Source organism: Oryx dammah, unplaced genomic scaffold (genome assembly GCF_014754425.2).
Source record: "Oryx dammah isolate SB20612 unplaced genomic scaffold, SCBI_Odam_1.1 HiC_scaffold_2, whole genome shotgun sequence".
Taxonomy (NCBI): Eukaryota; Metazoa; Chordata; class Mammalia; order Artiodactyla; family Bovidae; genus Oryx; species Oryx dammah.
Genome location: NW_024070186.1, coordinates 46,481,939 through 46,498,066, shown reverse-complemented (window position 1 = coordinate 46,498,066; position 16,128 = coordinate 46,481,939). Strand labels below are relative to the sequence as shown.

The window sequence follows — 16,128 nt, the reverse complement described above, 5'->3', positions numbered from 1 at the left end:
GGAGATGTAAGATACCTGGGTTCGATCCCTGGGACAGGAAGATCCCCTGGAGAAGGAAATGGCAACCCACTCCAGTATTTTTGCCTGGAGAATCCCATGGACAAGAGGAGCCTGGAGGACTACAGTCCATAGAGTCACAAAGAATTGGACAGGACTGCATGCATACATTAGAATACTATGAGGATTAAATGAAAGATGCTTAGTGCTAGTCAAATGACTAGCACAGAGAGGGTTCCTAGTTAGTGAAAATGTTCTCCTTTTCTTCTCTTGTCTTATGTCAGTAAATTACTTCTTTTCTTCAAATATAGAAAGACAGTTACTTGACTTAACCCTTAACTGCTTGTTACATGCAATATAAGACACATTCTCTAGTGTTTTACTGTTCTTTTAAGAAACAAAAACATTCAAGGAAATGGCTTATCTTAGAAATTAGATTAAAATGATGAAATAAAAGAGAGATAAGAATAATAACCTTTGATTTGGGGGGGACTGCATTTTTTAAAAAGTTATTTATAACTATGAAATGTATGTTTTAGCAAATCCATCCTAAATTTGTCCTCCTCTATGAAGTCTGAAATAATAGAATGGCATATTAAGAGTTTTATTTTACATAATTTTATTTAATTTTATCAATGAGGAATATATTCAAGTGGTTCAAAATATTTTGAAAGTATCAAATATACAGTTGAAATTGTTATACTGATGTTTATAACATAAATGTATCTATAATATTACTTTAATATTTTTGTCTTGATTTTGGTAACATGTTTACCCTGGCCTTATAGGATGAGTTGGGAAATATTTCCAATTTTTCAGTTGTTTAGAAAATATTGTATAAAATTAGGATCCTCTCTTCCTTGAAAGTTGGCAGAAATTGCTTATAAAATATAATCTAGCTTTTTTTCTGGTGAGAAAATATTGCTTTGATTTCTTTAATAGTTATAGGAACATTTAATCTTTTTGAGTAAGTCATGGTAAGACATATTTTTCTTTTTCTTTTTTTTTGACATATTTTTCTAATATGTCCATCTCATGTAAAATTTCAAAGTTGTTGCCAGCATTCACTTTTCTTTTTACTCTTCATCTGCAGTTACTATTCCTGTTTCAGTCCTTATATTTTTCATTTGTTTCTTTTCTTGTGACTGAATTGCTAGAGGTTTGTCTATTTTATTATTTTTTTAAAATCAATGCTTTTTTGTTTATCTTATCATATTTTTGTTTTCTATCTCACTGACTGCTGCTCTTATTTTTATTGTATTTCTTTTATGTTGAGTTTATTCCTTCATTTAAAGCTATACATCTCCCTCAAAGCATCACTTTGGCTGCATCGCACAAATTCTTGATATGTAGTGTTTTTTCATACCACACAAGTCCAGATATTTTATATTCACTTTAATTTCTGCTTAAACCTCAAAGTTTTTCAGCAGTGTGTTTTTATAAAATTATAAAAGATACAAGGATGCTCACTACATTAAAAATAACATTTGAAGAAGTTAATGGACATATCATATTCTTGAATGAGAAAACTTTTATAATATTAATAAGACTTACTATCACTAAAAACATTAACTCTCTAAAAATCAGTATAAATATAAAGCAATCCCAATTAGAATTCTTGTTGGGATTAGAGTTGAATAAAATTACTTTAAATTTTATGTGGAAGAATATCTACCTGTGAATATGTAAGAAAAGTATACAGACTGGAAGAGAAAAACCTTACTAGATCTCTGTCAGAGTCTTTGGATTAGAGGTGAATAAATGATCTTAAAGTTCAAACTGAAGGAAACTTCCAAATATTTTTTAAAATATATTTTAAAATGTATATAAAAGTAAGAACAAAGAAAGACTTACCAGTTATGAGAATATGCTATTAAGTCTAAAGAATATGATATTAATGGTACATCCAATAAATTAGTGGAACAGAAAAGAGAATATAGTAATAGATGTCAGCATTGTGAAATTTTGCCATATGACAGACAGTAGTTTTATTTAGTAGGTAAAGGATACATTACTTATTGTAATACACAATGCTGACACAAATGGCTATGCATATGGAAAGAATAAAACTGGACCTCAAATCTCATACCATATAAAAGGTAAACTGCATATGTATTAATGATTTAAATGAAAGAAAATCCAAGAGACTATATGTATAATCTAGAAATGAAACGGACTTTTTGAACTAAGACTAACTAGAAACAATAAAAGACAATAATTTTATAATACCAAAAAGAAAAATGTTGATATGGTACAATTTACTGTGAAAAAAATCACTAGACAAATTATACATTAAAAAAAATTGAATATAGAAGATAAATAATTACTTTACTATATAAACTGCCCTTAAAATTGTTGGAAAGTTCTAATAATTCAGTAGAAAACTGGGAAAATCTAATTGACAAAGTAATTGACAAGAGACATTAAAATACCTGATTTTAAAATTTGCATTGTTTCATATTGCTTCCACATTCATGTGACAACTTACCTTTCAAAACTAGGTTCTCTCTCTAGAGAACTCCATCATTAAATACTCCCCAGCAAGGAGGTTGAGAGCCCTCTGTGATCTCCTTCATTCCCTTGTCTATTCAGCCAGATGCTTACTCTCTAGACCTGGGTAGTCCTCTTAACTCTGATTTTATTTGAGCCTTCCTAGCGACCCCATGGACTGCAGCCTACCAGGCTTCTCTGCCTGGAAAATCCCATGGACAGAGGAGCCTGGTAGGCTGCAGTCCATGGGGTCGATAAGAGTCGGACCCGACTGAGCGACTTCACTTTCACTTTTCACTTTCATGCAGTGGAGAAGGAAATGGCAACCCACTTCAGTGTTCTTGTCTGGAGAATCCCAGGGATGGGAGAGCCTGGTGGGCTGCCGTCTGTAGGGTTGCACAGAGTCAGACACGACTGAAGTGACTTAGCAGCAGCAGCAGCAGCATAGTACAGAAGACGTGGGTTCTGTCGCTGGGTTGAGAAGACCCCCTAGAGAAGGAAATGACTACCCACTCCATTATTCTTGCCTGGGAAATCCTATGGACAGAGGAGCCTCGCAGGCTACAGTCCATGGGGTCACAGAAGAGTCAGACAGGACTTAGTGACTAAACAAAAACAACAACATAGAGCCTGCCAGGCTCCTCTGTCTATGGGATTTCCCAGGCAAGAATACTAGTGGGTAGCCTATCCCTTCCCCAGGAGATCTTCCCGACCCAGGGATCAAACTGGTATCACCTGCATTGCAGGCAGATTCTTTACCACTGAGCCACCTGGAAAGCCCCTAGTACATACTACCACTTAAAAAAATGTTAGTGTTCTATGTTCTACGATATTTCAGTGTCTTATGGTTGGTCTAGGGACTAGGTTACCAGCAAACATGTTTTCTAAATGGCTATCTGACTCCAATTCTTTGATATTCTGAACATCTCCATACAGTGCTAACAGTTTAATTTTGCTAAAACACTTCTTGTGTTATATCATTCTCCTGATTACCAGTTGTCAATGATTTCTTACTGCCTTCAGGAAAAAGTACAAATCCCCATAGCCTTACTGCTGATATACTCAATGTTCTAAGGTAAAAACTTTAAAACCTTGTTGAAGGCTCTCAAAACATAATTTTTAATATTTTCATTTGGGAAAATGAAGGAACACCTAAAAATTTGGACTTACCTTATATAACAGCATATGCTGTATAGGCTTTCAGTATTCTAAACCACCACCCACTGGGGATGATGATATACAAAAGTAACTCCTACTTTGTTTTCCTGAAATCTCACTGTAATTGAAAAGTCTTTATTATATTCACTAATACTTGCCACTCTAAATGGCAGATTAGGAATGGGTGATAGCAAACATTTATAACAGAATCAGTTATTGGCATAGTAATAATTAGGTATATTTATAACACAAACTAGTTAAAACAAGATTTTTGTTGTGATTATAAGAGAAATAAAAATTTATACATTTCCTTATTACAGCTAGTTGCTAACGACAGCAAAAAACAATCTTCTTTTACCTAGTACTTCCTTTTGCAAGTCATGGCATCTGGTTTGCAAGTTTACTTCCTGTTGTTTGGATGTCTGAATCTGCTGAGATCTCAATATGGCTGCATCTGACAACAACTTCAGATTTTTCATTTCCTCTTCAAGGCATACATTGTTTCTCTGGGACACTGTCAAACTTTTATTTAGCATCTTTATTTCTGTAAAGAAAATTCAAAGTTTACAAATAGACAACATTGGATCATAAAAGATTTCTTTTAAAAAATGATTATTTTATTTTAGAAAATTGATAGTTGAAAGCCAAGATGACTTCTCTGAGAGTATAGAGAGTATAACCAAAAAGTTGAGTTTTAATTTAGTAGTTATTCTGAAAAAGAAATGAGGAAAAAGACTGTATTGCAAAATGATACATGAAACCTTTTAGTAGTTTTTTTTAAAGCCTTTAAATTGTGTTAAATGACAATCCTGCCTGCTTTTTAAATACTCACATGAATAAATAGCATAATATCTCTGTAATGTTCTGGGTTTTATTGAAATTAAATTGTTTTCTTGGCAACATGATTCAGAAAAGTAAATTTAAATGACCTAGCATGAGCTGGTTGTGAGGAATTTCTGGGAGATAACTAGGCTATATTCTACATAAATTATGAAGAAAGGTGGTGGGTTGGAAAGAAATAAAAGGAAACAGTGTTTAAAATTAATAAATTTATGGGCAGAAAGTATTAGTTAGTATATCTTAATGATTCTAATAACACTCTGTCCCCTCAAAATGAGACTAGAATTTCATCATAGCAATCACTTCTTATTACTCTATCTACTTAGACTAAGTTTAATAAAAATATGCCTTCACAGCATTATGTGTAGATTTTAATGTGCTAATTTTATATAATTTTGTGAGAAATGCATAGAACATTTTATCTGTCAGAATGATAAGTATCAAGCTCTCCAACAGTCTTTTCAGCACTGCTGCCTTAAATCACCATTAAAACATACAAACATACATGCAATAATAATAAAAAATACTATAAAATTTGTACAACCACAATTAACTGAATTGAAGAAGATGTGATCTACATAAAAATCTGGACAGTCTGCTTTTCTAGAGAGTTCATGTGGCTTTCCCTTCCTTGTTTAGCTCATCCTGGACTATGTGATTGGTTTAGGGTATGATAGGGTGTCAAAGAAAGGCGGCTTGGTTTACTGGTCTTGGAGCAGGAATAGTAGCCACATGGGCCAATGAAGACGAGAAGTAGACTTCTATGGGATACACATGGCTGCAGAGGCAACATGACCAGTAAAAGGTTACAAGAGAAATAAAGCAGTATGCTGAAGGGAGCAGAGAGAAGAGAGCATGCCCTAAGGGATGGGGATGAGGAGGATCAGGAATGTAGTCTAAGGAGAGAAAAGCAAAATGTTTTTCTGTAGGAAGAAAGTACTTCTGGAAGAAAAAGTGGCACTTAAAGTAGACCAAGGGCATGAACACAAGGGGTCTGGCACCTTCTTCACTTTTATTCCTACTCAAAATGGAAAACCTAGAGAAATAATTTGGCAGAGACCAAATAAGTGGGGGTCAATTATATTCCAGGGGTTCCTTTACATGAGAATTTTTTCTTCTAGGACTAGCTATATGCTTCTGAAAATTTATGGGTATGTTACCATTTGTGTGAGGAAAACTACTAACAGTACATAGAGTTTTTAAAAGAATATAGTTGAAGAAAACAAGGAGGTTGCAATTTTTCTTCAGGCCTAAAAAAATCTGGGTATTTTTGTAGCCATAAAGGTAGCTTCTTATGGCTGAATAAATTGTACCGTACCCTAACCATATCTATCTAAGATGAAGTCAGAATGACACTGCAGAGGAGCACACACATGCTGTGACCTATTTATCGTTTGCCAAAATGATACTGGTTAGGTTTGCAGGCTGACTCTCTCAGTGTACACTACTATCTGTCTCTAAAATAACTACTTGTGTCAATGTGACTTTCTATTTGATATTAAAAGAATAAGAATCTGCAATAAAAATTCATTTGTGAAATATATTTTGACACATAGAAAAGCACAGCAAGATTTTAAAACTAACAGGAGGCACAATGTTTCTAACATGGAATTAGAAGAGTAAACACAATGGGGTCAATTAACTCACCCTTGGCAAACTATACATCCCCTATACCTATAGCAATCTTGGTGTCAAACACTCAATCCTACTTTTGTCATTAACACAACTTCATAATTGTCAGTTATGTGTCCCAATTTGGGATTCAGAAATTATGATTTACTTATTCTGGTCATTGTACCCACTTCATGCTTTCCCTATCTTTGCACTATCCCATGAAGAAGCTCCTCCTAGCCTCATACGTTAGATCTACCACAGCTGTTATGATACCTCTGCCTGGAAATGTTTCCTGACCAGATCTGTTACACCAATTACACCATTTCTATGGCACTGATCATATGTAAACATGTGGTCTCCTATTAGACAGCAAGTTATTTTAGGCCGTAGGTAATAGACTCAATGGACATGAATCTGAGCAACTCCCAGAGTTAGTGGAGGGCAGAGCAGCCTGGTGTGTTACAATCCATGAGGTCACAAAGAGTTGGATACGTCTTGGCAACTGAACAATATCTTACTCATTTTTTATTCCTCCTATAATTTCTACTGCAATATCCTAGAATTAACAGAAGCTCAATAAGTATCTACTAAATGAGTAAAAGCATTACTGAGCAAAGCTTCTAATAGTTTCTAATATACCACTAGTTGAAGATCCTAAATATGTGTTTATTTTACCTCTCCCTTCACTTCAAAGGCAAGCATTTTGAGCCCTAAATTATTTAATGTCAGACCTGGTAAAACATCTAAAAGAAGCAAACATTTTAAATAGGATAAGCAAATAGGCCTATTCTATCCCTAATTTCATCAATTTTATGAAAAGTGTGGATCACAAAAGAAAAGAAGTATATTGTTTAAAATGTTTGTGGGGCTTCCCTCGTGGCTCAGTTGTAAAGAATCCACCTGCCAATGGAGGGGACATGAGTTTGATCCCTGGTCCAGGAAGATTCCTCACACCACGGGACAATTAGGCTCGTGCACCACAACTACTCAGCCAGCAGTCTAGAGCCTGTGAGCATCGACAACTGAAGCCCATGCCCCTAGAGCTTGTGCTATGCAGCAAGAAAAGCCACTGCAATTAGAAGCTCAAGCACCCAGCTCACCAACAACTGGAGAAAGCCCGTGTGTGCAACCCAGCACAGCCAAAAATAAATAACTCTAAAAATAAAATAAAATAAAATGTAATATTGTCCAAGTTTATAGCCAATGGATGTTTTTAGCTTTAAAGTTACTTTAAAGCTTTAAAGTAGGTGTGATATAATTTGCTACCTGATGCAAGTATAATTATTAGTATCAAAATTAATCTCATACAATCAATTTATTTGCCTTGATAAGACTCTGATTGTTTAGTCCTGTTAGCTTAGTCAAATTATCATAAAAATATATTAAGTTAAAAAAAAAATTCTAGATATAAGCCCTTTGCCAGACATGCATTTTCTCCAGTCTGTAACTTGCCTTTCCATCCTTTTAACAGGGTCTTTCACAAAGGAAAAGTTCTTAATTGTGCTGGGGTCCACTCTATCCTTTTCCTTTTACGTATATGCTTTTAAGTCTAAGAATGCAAGGTTACAAAGATTCTCTTTTTCCCTAAATGTTTAATAACTTTATCTTTTAAAGTTAAAATTATGATTCATTTTGAGTTAATTTTTGTATAAGGTATGAAGTTCAGATCAAGGTCTTTGATACTCAGCACCATCCAGCCTTTGTTGAAAAGGCTAGGCTATCTTTCCTCTACTGTGCATCCTTGTCAAAAACCTAGTCACTCTTATCAAGAACTAGTTGGGTGGTACAAAACAAATAAATTACAAGGATATGCTGTAAAACACAGGGAATACAGTGAACTTTTTATAATAACTATAAATGGAATATAAACTTTAAATATTGTGAATCACTATGTTATATACCTGAAACATATATAATATTGTACATCAACTATATCTCAAAAAAATACCTTGTTGAGCATATTTGTACGGATCTAAAAAAATACATACACATATATATTTAGTTTTAAAATTTAATTATGAAATAACTGACATACATCACTGTATAAGTCTCAGGTTACACTATGATGGTCTAATCTATACTTATTATGAAGTGATTACCACAATAGGTTTAATAATACCCATAATTTCATATAGATACAATAAAAAGAATAACAATTTTCTCCTTGTGATAAGAACTCTCAGGATTTACTGTCTTAACAAATTTCCTACATATCATAGAGCAGTGTTAAGTTTTAAGTCTTACTTCAACTCCCCTTCTCCCTCCCCTCGCTCCCACCTCCGATAATCACAAATCTAATCTCTTTCCTATGAGTCTGGTTAGTAGCTTTTCTTGTTTATTTTTTGTTTTTTTAGACTCTACATATAAGAATGTCATACAGTTTTTATCTTTCTCTGACTTATTTCACTTATCATAACTTCTTTAAGGTCAATTAATGTTGTTCAAATGGCAGGATTTCAGTTTTTATGGCTGAATAATATCCAATTATATATGTATATATAATTTATAATATCATCATATATAATATTATATGATATATAATATTGTGTTATATATATCTCACAATTTCTTTATCCATTCACCTATTAACAGAAATGTAGGTTGTTTGCATGTCTTGGACATGTTTGCATGTATTGTAAATAATGCCACTATGGAGAAATATATATATGGGCTTCCCTGGTGGCTCAGACAGTAAAGCATCCACTTGCAATGTGGGAGATCTGGGTTGGGAAGACCCCCTAGAGGAGGGCATGGCAACCCATTTCAGTATTCTTGCCTGGAGAATCCCCATGGACAGAGGAGCCTGGTGGGCTACAGCCCATGAGGTCACAAAGAATTGGACACCACTGTGCAACTAAACCAGTACACCACATATATGTATAAATATTTAAACTATAGGTGAAGAGCATTAATTTTGTCACATTATTTAGGAGAAAATCTACAAGACAACCAAATGAACATTTCTGTAGGATAAGTGAAAATCTAATACAACAGCAGGAACACAGATTTTAGAATAAAATAACAGAAGCTGACATATCTTGATTTTTACTGTCATAGGCATATTGTGGCGTGTGTGTGCATGTGCATTTTACAGATGATGACACTGAGGTCCAGAGGTTTTGTAAGTGGTAGAGTCAGTATGTAAACTTTGGCTGTCTGACTCAAGAGCCCTGCTGGTAGGATTTCTGCGTGCATGCTAAGTTGCTTCTTTGCAACCCCATGGACTGTAGCCCACTAGGCTCTTCTGTCCATGGGATTCTCCATTTACATTTAAATATTTGGGATTCCCTGATAGCTGAGTTGGCTAAAGAATCTACCTGCAATGCAGGAGACCCTGGTTTGATTCCTGGGTCAGGAAGATCTCCTGGAGAAGGGATAGGCTACCCACTCCAGTATTCTTGGGCTTCCCTTGTGGCTCAACTGGTAAAGAATCGACCTGCAATGCAGGATCCCTGGGTTGGGAAGATCCCCGGGAGAAGGGAAAGGCTACTCACTCCTCTGACCTGGAAAATCCATGGACGGTATATTCCTGGGGTCTCAAAGAGTTGGACACAACTGAGTGACTTTCACTTTTCTTTTTTCATACATATTAAAGTATAAACAATTAAGTAAAATGTTAAAAATTGTTAGTTTTGCAGCTGTAAACATGGTTGTTATAATAGTTATCTTTATTTGTCTAAATTTAATCCTCAAAATTAAGTAAAAAATTTAGGAGTACTATACTGTCATACACAACTCCCCTCTAAAGGCACACATCATATAACAAAATTAGCTGAAGTTTTTATACAGTTAAGATGCTTTCTTTTCATTGATATTTAACTAAAAAAAATAAAAATTAAAATACACAGAAAAGTTGGAAGAATTGAACCAAATATACACAACACCTAGATTCTTCAATTAACATTTTACTATATTTGCTTTATCACATAGCTACTCATCTATTCATCTTACATTTTTATGCATTTCAAGATAAGGCAATATATTTGATTCCCTAAACACATTATTAATTATCATTCAATATAGATTTCTAATTTTTGAATGAAATTTTACCTACAAAGAAATACACAAACCTTCAATGTATCATTAGATTAGTTTTGAAGAATGCATCCATCGTGTAACCCAAACCTCTGTCAAAATAGAAAGCATTACTATCACCACAAAAAGTGCCTTCATGCCCCTCCTGAGTCAATCTTCCCCTCTGAGAGAACTAGTGTTCAGTTCAGTTCAGTTCAGTCACTCAGTCATGTCCGACTCTTTGAGACCCCATGAATCCCAGCACGCCAGGCCTCCCTGTCCATCACCATCTCCCGGAGTTCACACAGACTCATGTCCATCGAGTCCGTGATGCCACCCAGCTATCTCATCCTCGGTCATCCCCTTCTCCTCTTGCCCCCAATCCCTCCCAGCATCAGAGTCTTTTCCAATGAGTCAACTCTTCGCATGAGGTGGCCAAAGTACTGGAGTTTCAGCTTTAGCATCATTCCTTCCAAAGAAATCCCAGGGTTGATCTCCTCCAGAATGGACTGGTTGGATCTCCTTGCAGTCCAAGGGACTCTCAAGAGTCTTCTCCAACACCACAGTTGAAAAGCATCAATTCTTCGGCGCTCAGCCTTCTTCACAGTCCAACTCTCACATCCATACATGACCACAGGAAAAACCATAGCCTTGACTAGACAGACGGACCTTAGTCGGCAAAGTAATGTCTCTGCTTTTGAATATACTATCTACGTTGGTCATAACTTTTCTTCCAAGGAGTAAGCGTCTTTTAATTTCATGGCTGCAGTCACCATCTGCAGTGATTTTGCAGCCCCCAAAAATAAAGTCTGACACTGTTTTTACTGTTTCCCCATCTATTTCCCATGAAGTGATGGGACCAGATGCCATGATCTTCATTTTCTGAATGTTGAGCTTTAAGCCACCTTTTCCCTCTCCTCTTTCACTTTCATCAAGAGGCCTTTCAGCTCCTCTTCACTTTCTGCCATAAGGGTGGTGTCATCTGCATATCAGAGGTTATTGATATTTCTCCCAGCAATCTTGATTCCAGCTTGTGTTTCTTCCAGTCCAGCGTTTCTCATGATGTACTCTGCATATAAGTTAAATAAGCAGGGTGACAATATACAGCCTTGACGTACTTCTTTTCCTATTTGGAACCAGTCTGTTGTGACATGTCCAGTTCTAACTGTTGCTTCCTGACCTGCATACAGATTTCTCAAGAGGCAGGTCAGGTGGTCTGGTATTCCCATCTCTTTCAGAATTTTCCACAGTTGATTGTGATCCACACAGTCAAAGGCTTTGGCATAGTCAAGAAAGCAGAAATAGATGCTTTTCTGGAACTCTCTTGTTTTTTCCATGATCCAGCGGATGTTGGCAATTTGATCTCTGGTTCCTCTGCCTTTTCTAAAACCAGCTTGAACATCAGGGAGTTCACAGTTCACGAATTGCTGAAGCCTGGCTTGGAGAATTTTGAGCATTACTTTACTAGTGTGTGAGATAAGTGCAATTGTGCGGTACTTTGAGCATTCTTTGGCATTGCCTTTCTTTGGGATCGGAATGAAAACTGACCTTTTCCAGTCCTGTGGCCACTGCTGAGTTTTCCAAATTTGCTGGCATATTGAGTGCAGCACTTTCACAGCATCATCTTCTAGGATTTGAAACAGCTCAACTGGAATTCCATCACCTCCACTAGCTTTGTTCATAGTGATGCTTTCTAAGGCCCACTTGACTTCACATTCCAGGATGTCTGGCTCTAGATTAGTGATCACATCATCATGATTACCTGGGTCATGAAGCTTTTTTTGTACAGTTCTTCCGTGTATTCTTGCCACCTCTTCTTAATATATTCTGCTTCTGTTAGGTCCATACCATTTCTGTCCTTTATTGAGCCCATCTTTGCATGAAATGTTCCCTTAAAGAGATCTCTAGTCTTTCCCATTCTGTTCTTTTCCTCTATTTCTTTGCATTGATCTCTGAAGAAGGCTTTCTTATGTCTTCTTGCTATTCTTTGGAACTCTGCATTCAGATGCTTATATCTTTCCTTTTCTCCTTTGCTTTTTGCTTCTCTTCTTTTCACAGCTATTTGTGAGGCCTCCCCAGCCAGCCTTTTTGCTTTTTTGCATTTCTTTTCCATGGGGATGGTCTTGATCCCTGTCTCCTGTACAATGTCATGAACCTCATTCCATAGTTTATCAGGCACTCTGTCTATCAGATCTAGGCCCTTAAGTCTATTTCTCACTTCCATTGTATAATCATAAGGGATTTGATTTAGGTCATACCTGAATGGTCTAGCGGTTTTCCCTATTTTCTTCAATTTGAGTCTGAATTTGGTAATAAGGAGTTCATGATCTGAGCCACAGTCAGCTCCTGGTCTTGTTTTTATTGACTGTATAGAGCTTCTCCATTTTTGGCTGCAGAGAATATAATCAATCTGATTTCGGTGTTGACCATCTGGTGATCACTGTAGATCAGTTTTGCCTATTCTAGAACATCATATAAATGGAATCTTACAATATGTGATTATTTGTATAAGCAGCGTAATATTTCTGATGCTCATCCAGGTTACTGCATTACTGTAGTCCATTTTATTTTCCATTGTTTGTTCAGTTGCTGTTTATTTTTAAATAATCCATTCTAGTGATGTACTTCCAGGCTTTTACCAATTTAAGGCTATTAATAAAGCCTGAATAAAGTTGTTGAATATTTTTATGAATATATACTTTCATTTATGGGACATGATAAATTCCAAAGAGAAGAATTTCAGAGTCATCAGACAGATGTATCTTTAATTTTATTAAAAAAATTATCAGAACTTTTTTCAAAGTGACTATAGCATTTTATACTTTGACCAATTTGTATGAAAGTTTCCATTGCCCTGTTCACCAAAATTTGCTGCCGTCAAGTCTTTTTCACTTTAACCTAGTGGGTATGTACAGCTATCTCACTGGTTTCAATCTGCATTTCCCTTATGACTCATAATGCTAAGTACCATTTCATGTCCTTATTGGTCATTGGTATATCTTTTCTTGTAAAGTGTTCTATTCAAATCTTTTAGGCATTTTTGATTGGATTGTTTGTCCTTTTACTATTGACTTATAGGTGTTCTTTATGTAATCTGGACAGCAGTCCTTTGTCACAGATTTTTTGAATATTTTCTGTCTGAGACTTACCTATTCATTTTCCTAATGGCATCTATTGATGAGTGGAAGTTTTTAATTTTGATGAAGTCTAATTAATCAATTTTGGGGGTAGTTCTTACTTCTGTCCTCTCTGAGAAACCTTCATTTACTATCAATTCATGAAGATATTTTGGTGTTCCTTGTTTTAGCTTTTATATTTAGCCCTGATATATCCTGCATTAATTTTTATGTACAATGTGATATAGGAGTCAAAGTATATTTTCCCACATCAGTATTTAGTTATTCCAGCACAATTTGTTGAAAGACTTTCTTTTCCCATTGAATTATTTTGGTGCCTTGTCAAAAGCAAAATGGTCATATCAACAGTTGTCATTTACAAGGCTATTTTGTTTCACTGATCTATTGTTGATTCATATGCTAGTATTACAATGACTTGTTTACTGTGATTTTATAATAAATCTGAAGTCGGGTGATGTTAATTCTCCATTATTATTATCCTTTTAATAGCTTTTGGTGTTTGTACCCAGGTCTCCCACATTGCAGGCAGACGCTTTAACCTCTGCACCACCAGGGAAGTCCCCTTTCACTTTCACTTTTAGTGGTTGATGTATGGATTATACATCCTTAACTTCTTAGTCTACATATATTGAATACTGCACCATGTCACATAAAATACAAAAGCATGCAACTATATGGATCTATTACCCCATCCTTCTGTTCTTTATGCTCTGGTTGTCATATGTTAAAAGTTAAATGAAAATACTTTATAAGCCCCACAATATAGTGTTATAATTCTAACTTTAAATGAGCATATATAATTTTCAATTTAAAGGTAAAAGGAATTTCATATTTACTGATACTTATTAATTGTAGTATATTTTAATCCTTTCCTGTTCATTTTTTTCAATGTGTATCTCTCTTCTTCAAATTGAATAATTTCAATTGATCTATCTTAAAGTTCACTGATTCTTTCTTTGGTAATCACAATATGATATAAAAGTCTATCCAGTAGATTTTTATTTTAGATATTATATTTTTAAATTCTTGAATTTCCAATGTTTAATAGTTTTTTGCTGAGATTTTCTATACTTTCATTCATTATTACCTTATTTTCCTCTATGTCACTGAACATAGTTAATGGCTGATTTGAAATCCTAGTCAGTTAATTACATCATCTAGTCCAGTTCAAGGCTGGTCTGTATTGACTGTCTACTCTTGAGTACGAGCCATCTTTCCATTTCTTCCCAGAGCAAGTGGTCTGGGATCGTATCCTAAATGCTGTGGATGTTATGTTATGGAGATGCTGGATTCTATTACGTTCCTCTAGAGTATTGATTTTTTTTTTTTTTTTTTTTTGGTATTGCTTTATTTTAGTGGGCTTCCCCAATGGCTCAGTAGGTAAAGAATCTGCCCGTAATGCAGGAGACGTGGGTTCAATCCCTGGGTCAGAAAGATCCCCTGGAGGAAAGCATGACAACCCACTCTAGTAGTCTTGCCTTAACAAGTAGTTACTTGGCTGAACTCAAATACTTAAGACTGTTTCCCCTTAGGGTAAGTAGCAGTAACGTCTGTTTAACCTTAGATGAGCTGTTTAAAGTCTTCCTTGTGTACATGTATTTCAGGGATAAGCCAGAGATCTGGGCCAAGAATTTATAAGCGAAAGTTGAGCTCTCTCTTTCTATCTCTTTTTGAGGGTATCCTCTCACTTCTCAAAGCTAGGGCTGCCTTGATAGCTGTCCACAAGTTTTCAAACCAAAAAGACACAAATTTTGTCAAAGTTTTAGCATCCCTGCATGGATTAGATTGTACACTGCCCTCAATCTAACAGTCATTTAATAAACACCAAAACAAACAACAACAAATAAGGAATTTAACCAGTGCTATTCTCTTCTTTTAATTAAAAAAATAATATATTTTTTTAAATCAGTTTTAAGTTCATAGCAAATTAAGCAGAAAGTACAGATAATTCCCATATACTCTCTGCCCCCGACAGATGCATGGCTTCTCCACCATCAACATTCTGCCACAGAGTAGTACATCTTTTACAATTAATGAACCTGCACTGGCACATCATTATCATAAATCTATGTTTACATTAAGGGTACACTTTCAGTGATCTAGTTCTATGGGTTTTGACAAAATGTATAAAGACACATATTCATCATTATCAGTTCAGTTCAGTCGCTCAGTTGTGTCCAACTCTTTTAGACTCCATGAATCACATAACACCAGGCTTCCCTGTCCATCACCAACTCCAAGAGTTCACTCAAACTCATGTCCATCAAGTCGGTGATACCATCTAGCCATCTCATCCTCTGTCATCCCCTTCTCCTCCTGCCCCCAATACCTCCCAGCATCAGGGTCTTTTCAAATGAGTCAACCCTTCACATGAAGTAGCCAAAGTATTGGACTTTCAGCTTCAGCATCAGTCCTTCCAGTGAACACCCAGGACTGATCTCCTTTAGGATGGACTGGTTGGATCTCCTTGCAGTCCAAGGGACTCTCAAGACTCTTCTCCAACACCACAGTTCAAAAGCATCAATTTTTCAGCACTCAGCTTTCTTCACAGTCCAACTCTCACATCCATACATGACCACAGGAAAAACCATAGCCTTGACTAGATGGACCTTTGTTGGCAGAGTAGTATCTCTGCTTTGCAATATGCTATCTAGGTTGGTCATAACTTTTCTTCCAAGGAGTAAGCGTCTTTTAATTTCATGGCTGCAATCACCATCTACAGTGATTTTGGCACCCAAAAAATTAAAGTCTGACACTGTTTCCACTGTTTCCCCATCTATTTGCCATGAAGTGATGGGACCAGATGCCATGATCTTCATTTTCTGAATGTTGAGCTTTAAGCCAACTTTTTCATTCTCCTCTTTCACTTTCATCAAGA

The 16,128-nt window shown here is 35.7% G+C and overlaps 1 protein-coding gene across 1 annotated transcript in view; it reads right to left on the bottom strand.

The window, feature by feature from the left end:
- LEKR1 (leucine, glutamate and lysine rich 1) overlaps positions 1-16,128 on the bottom strand; it is a 227,900-nt gene that overhangs the window by 123,184 nt on the left and 88,588 nt on the right. The window contains exon 6 of the mRNA XM_040265281.1: positions 4,004-4,189. Within this exon, the coding sequence (XP_040121215.1) occupies positions 4,004-4,189 (186 nt within the window). The remainder of the gene's footprint in view (positions 1-4,003; positions 4,190-16,128) is intronic.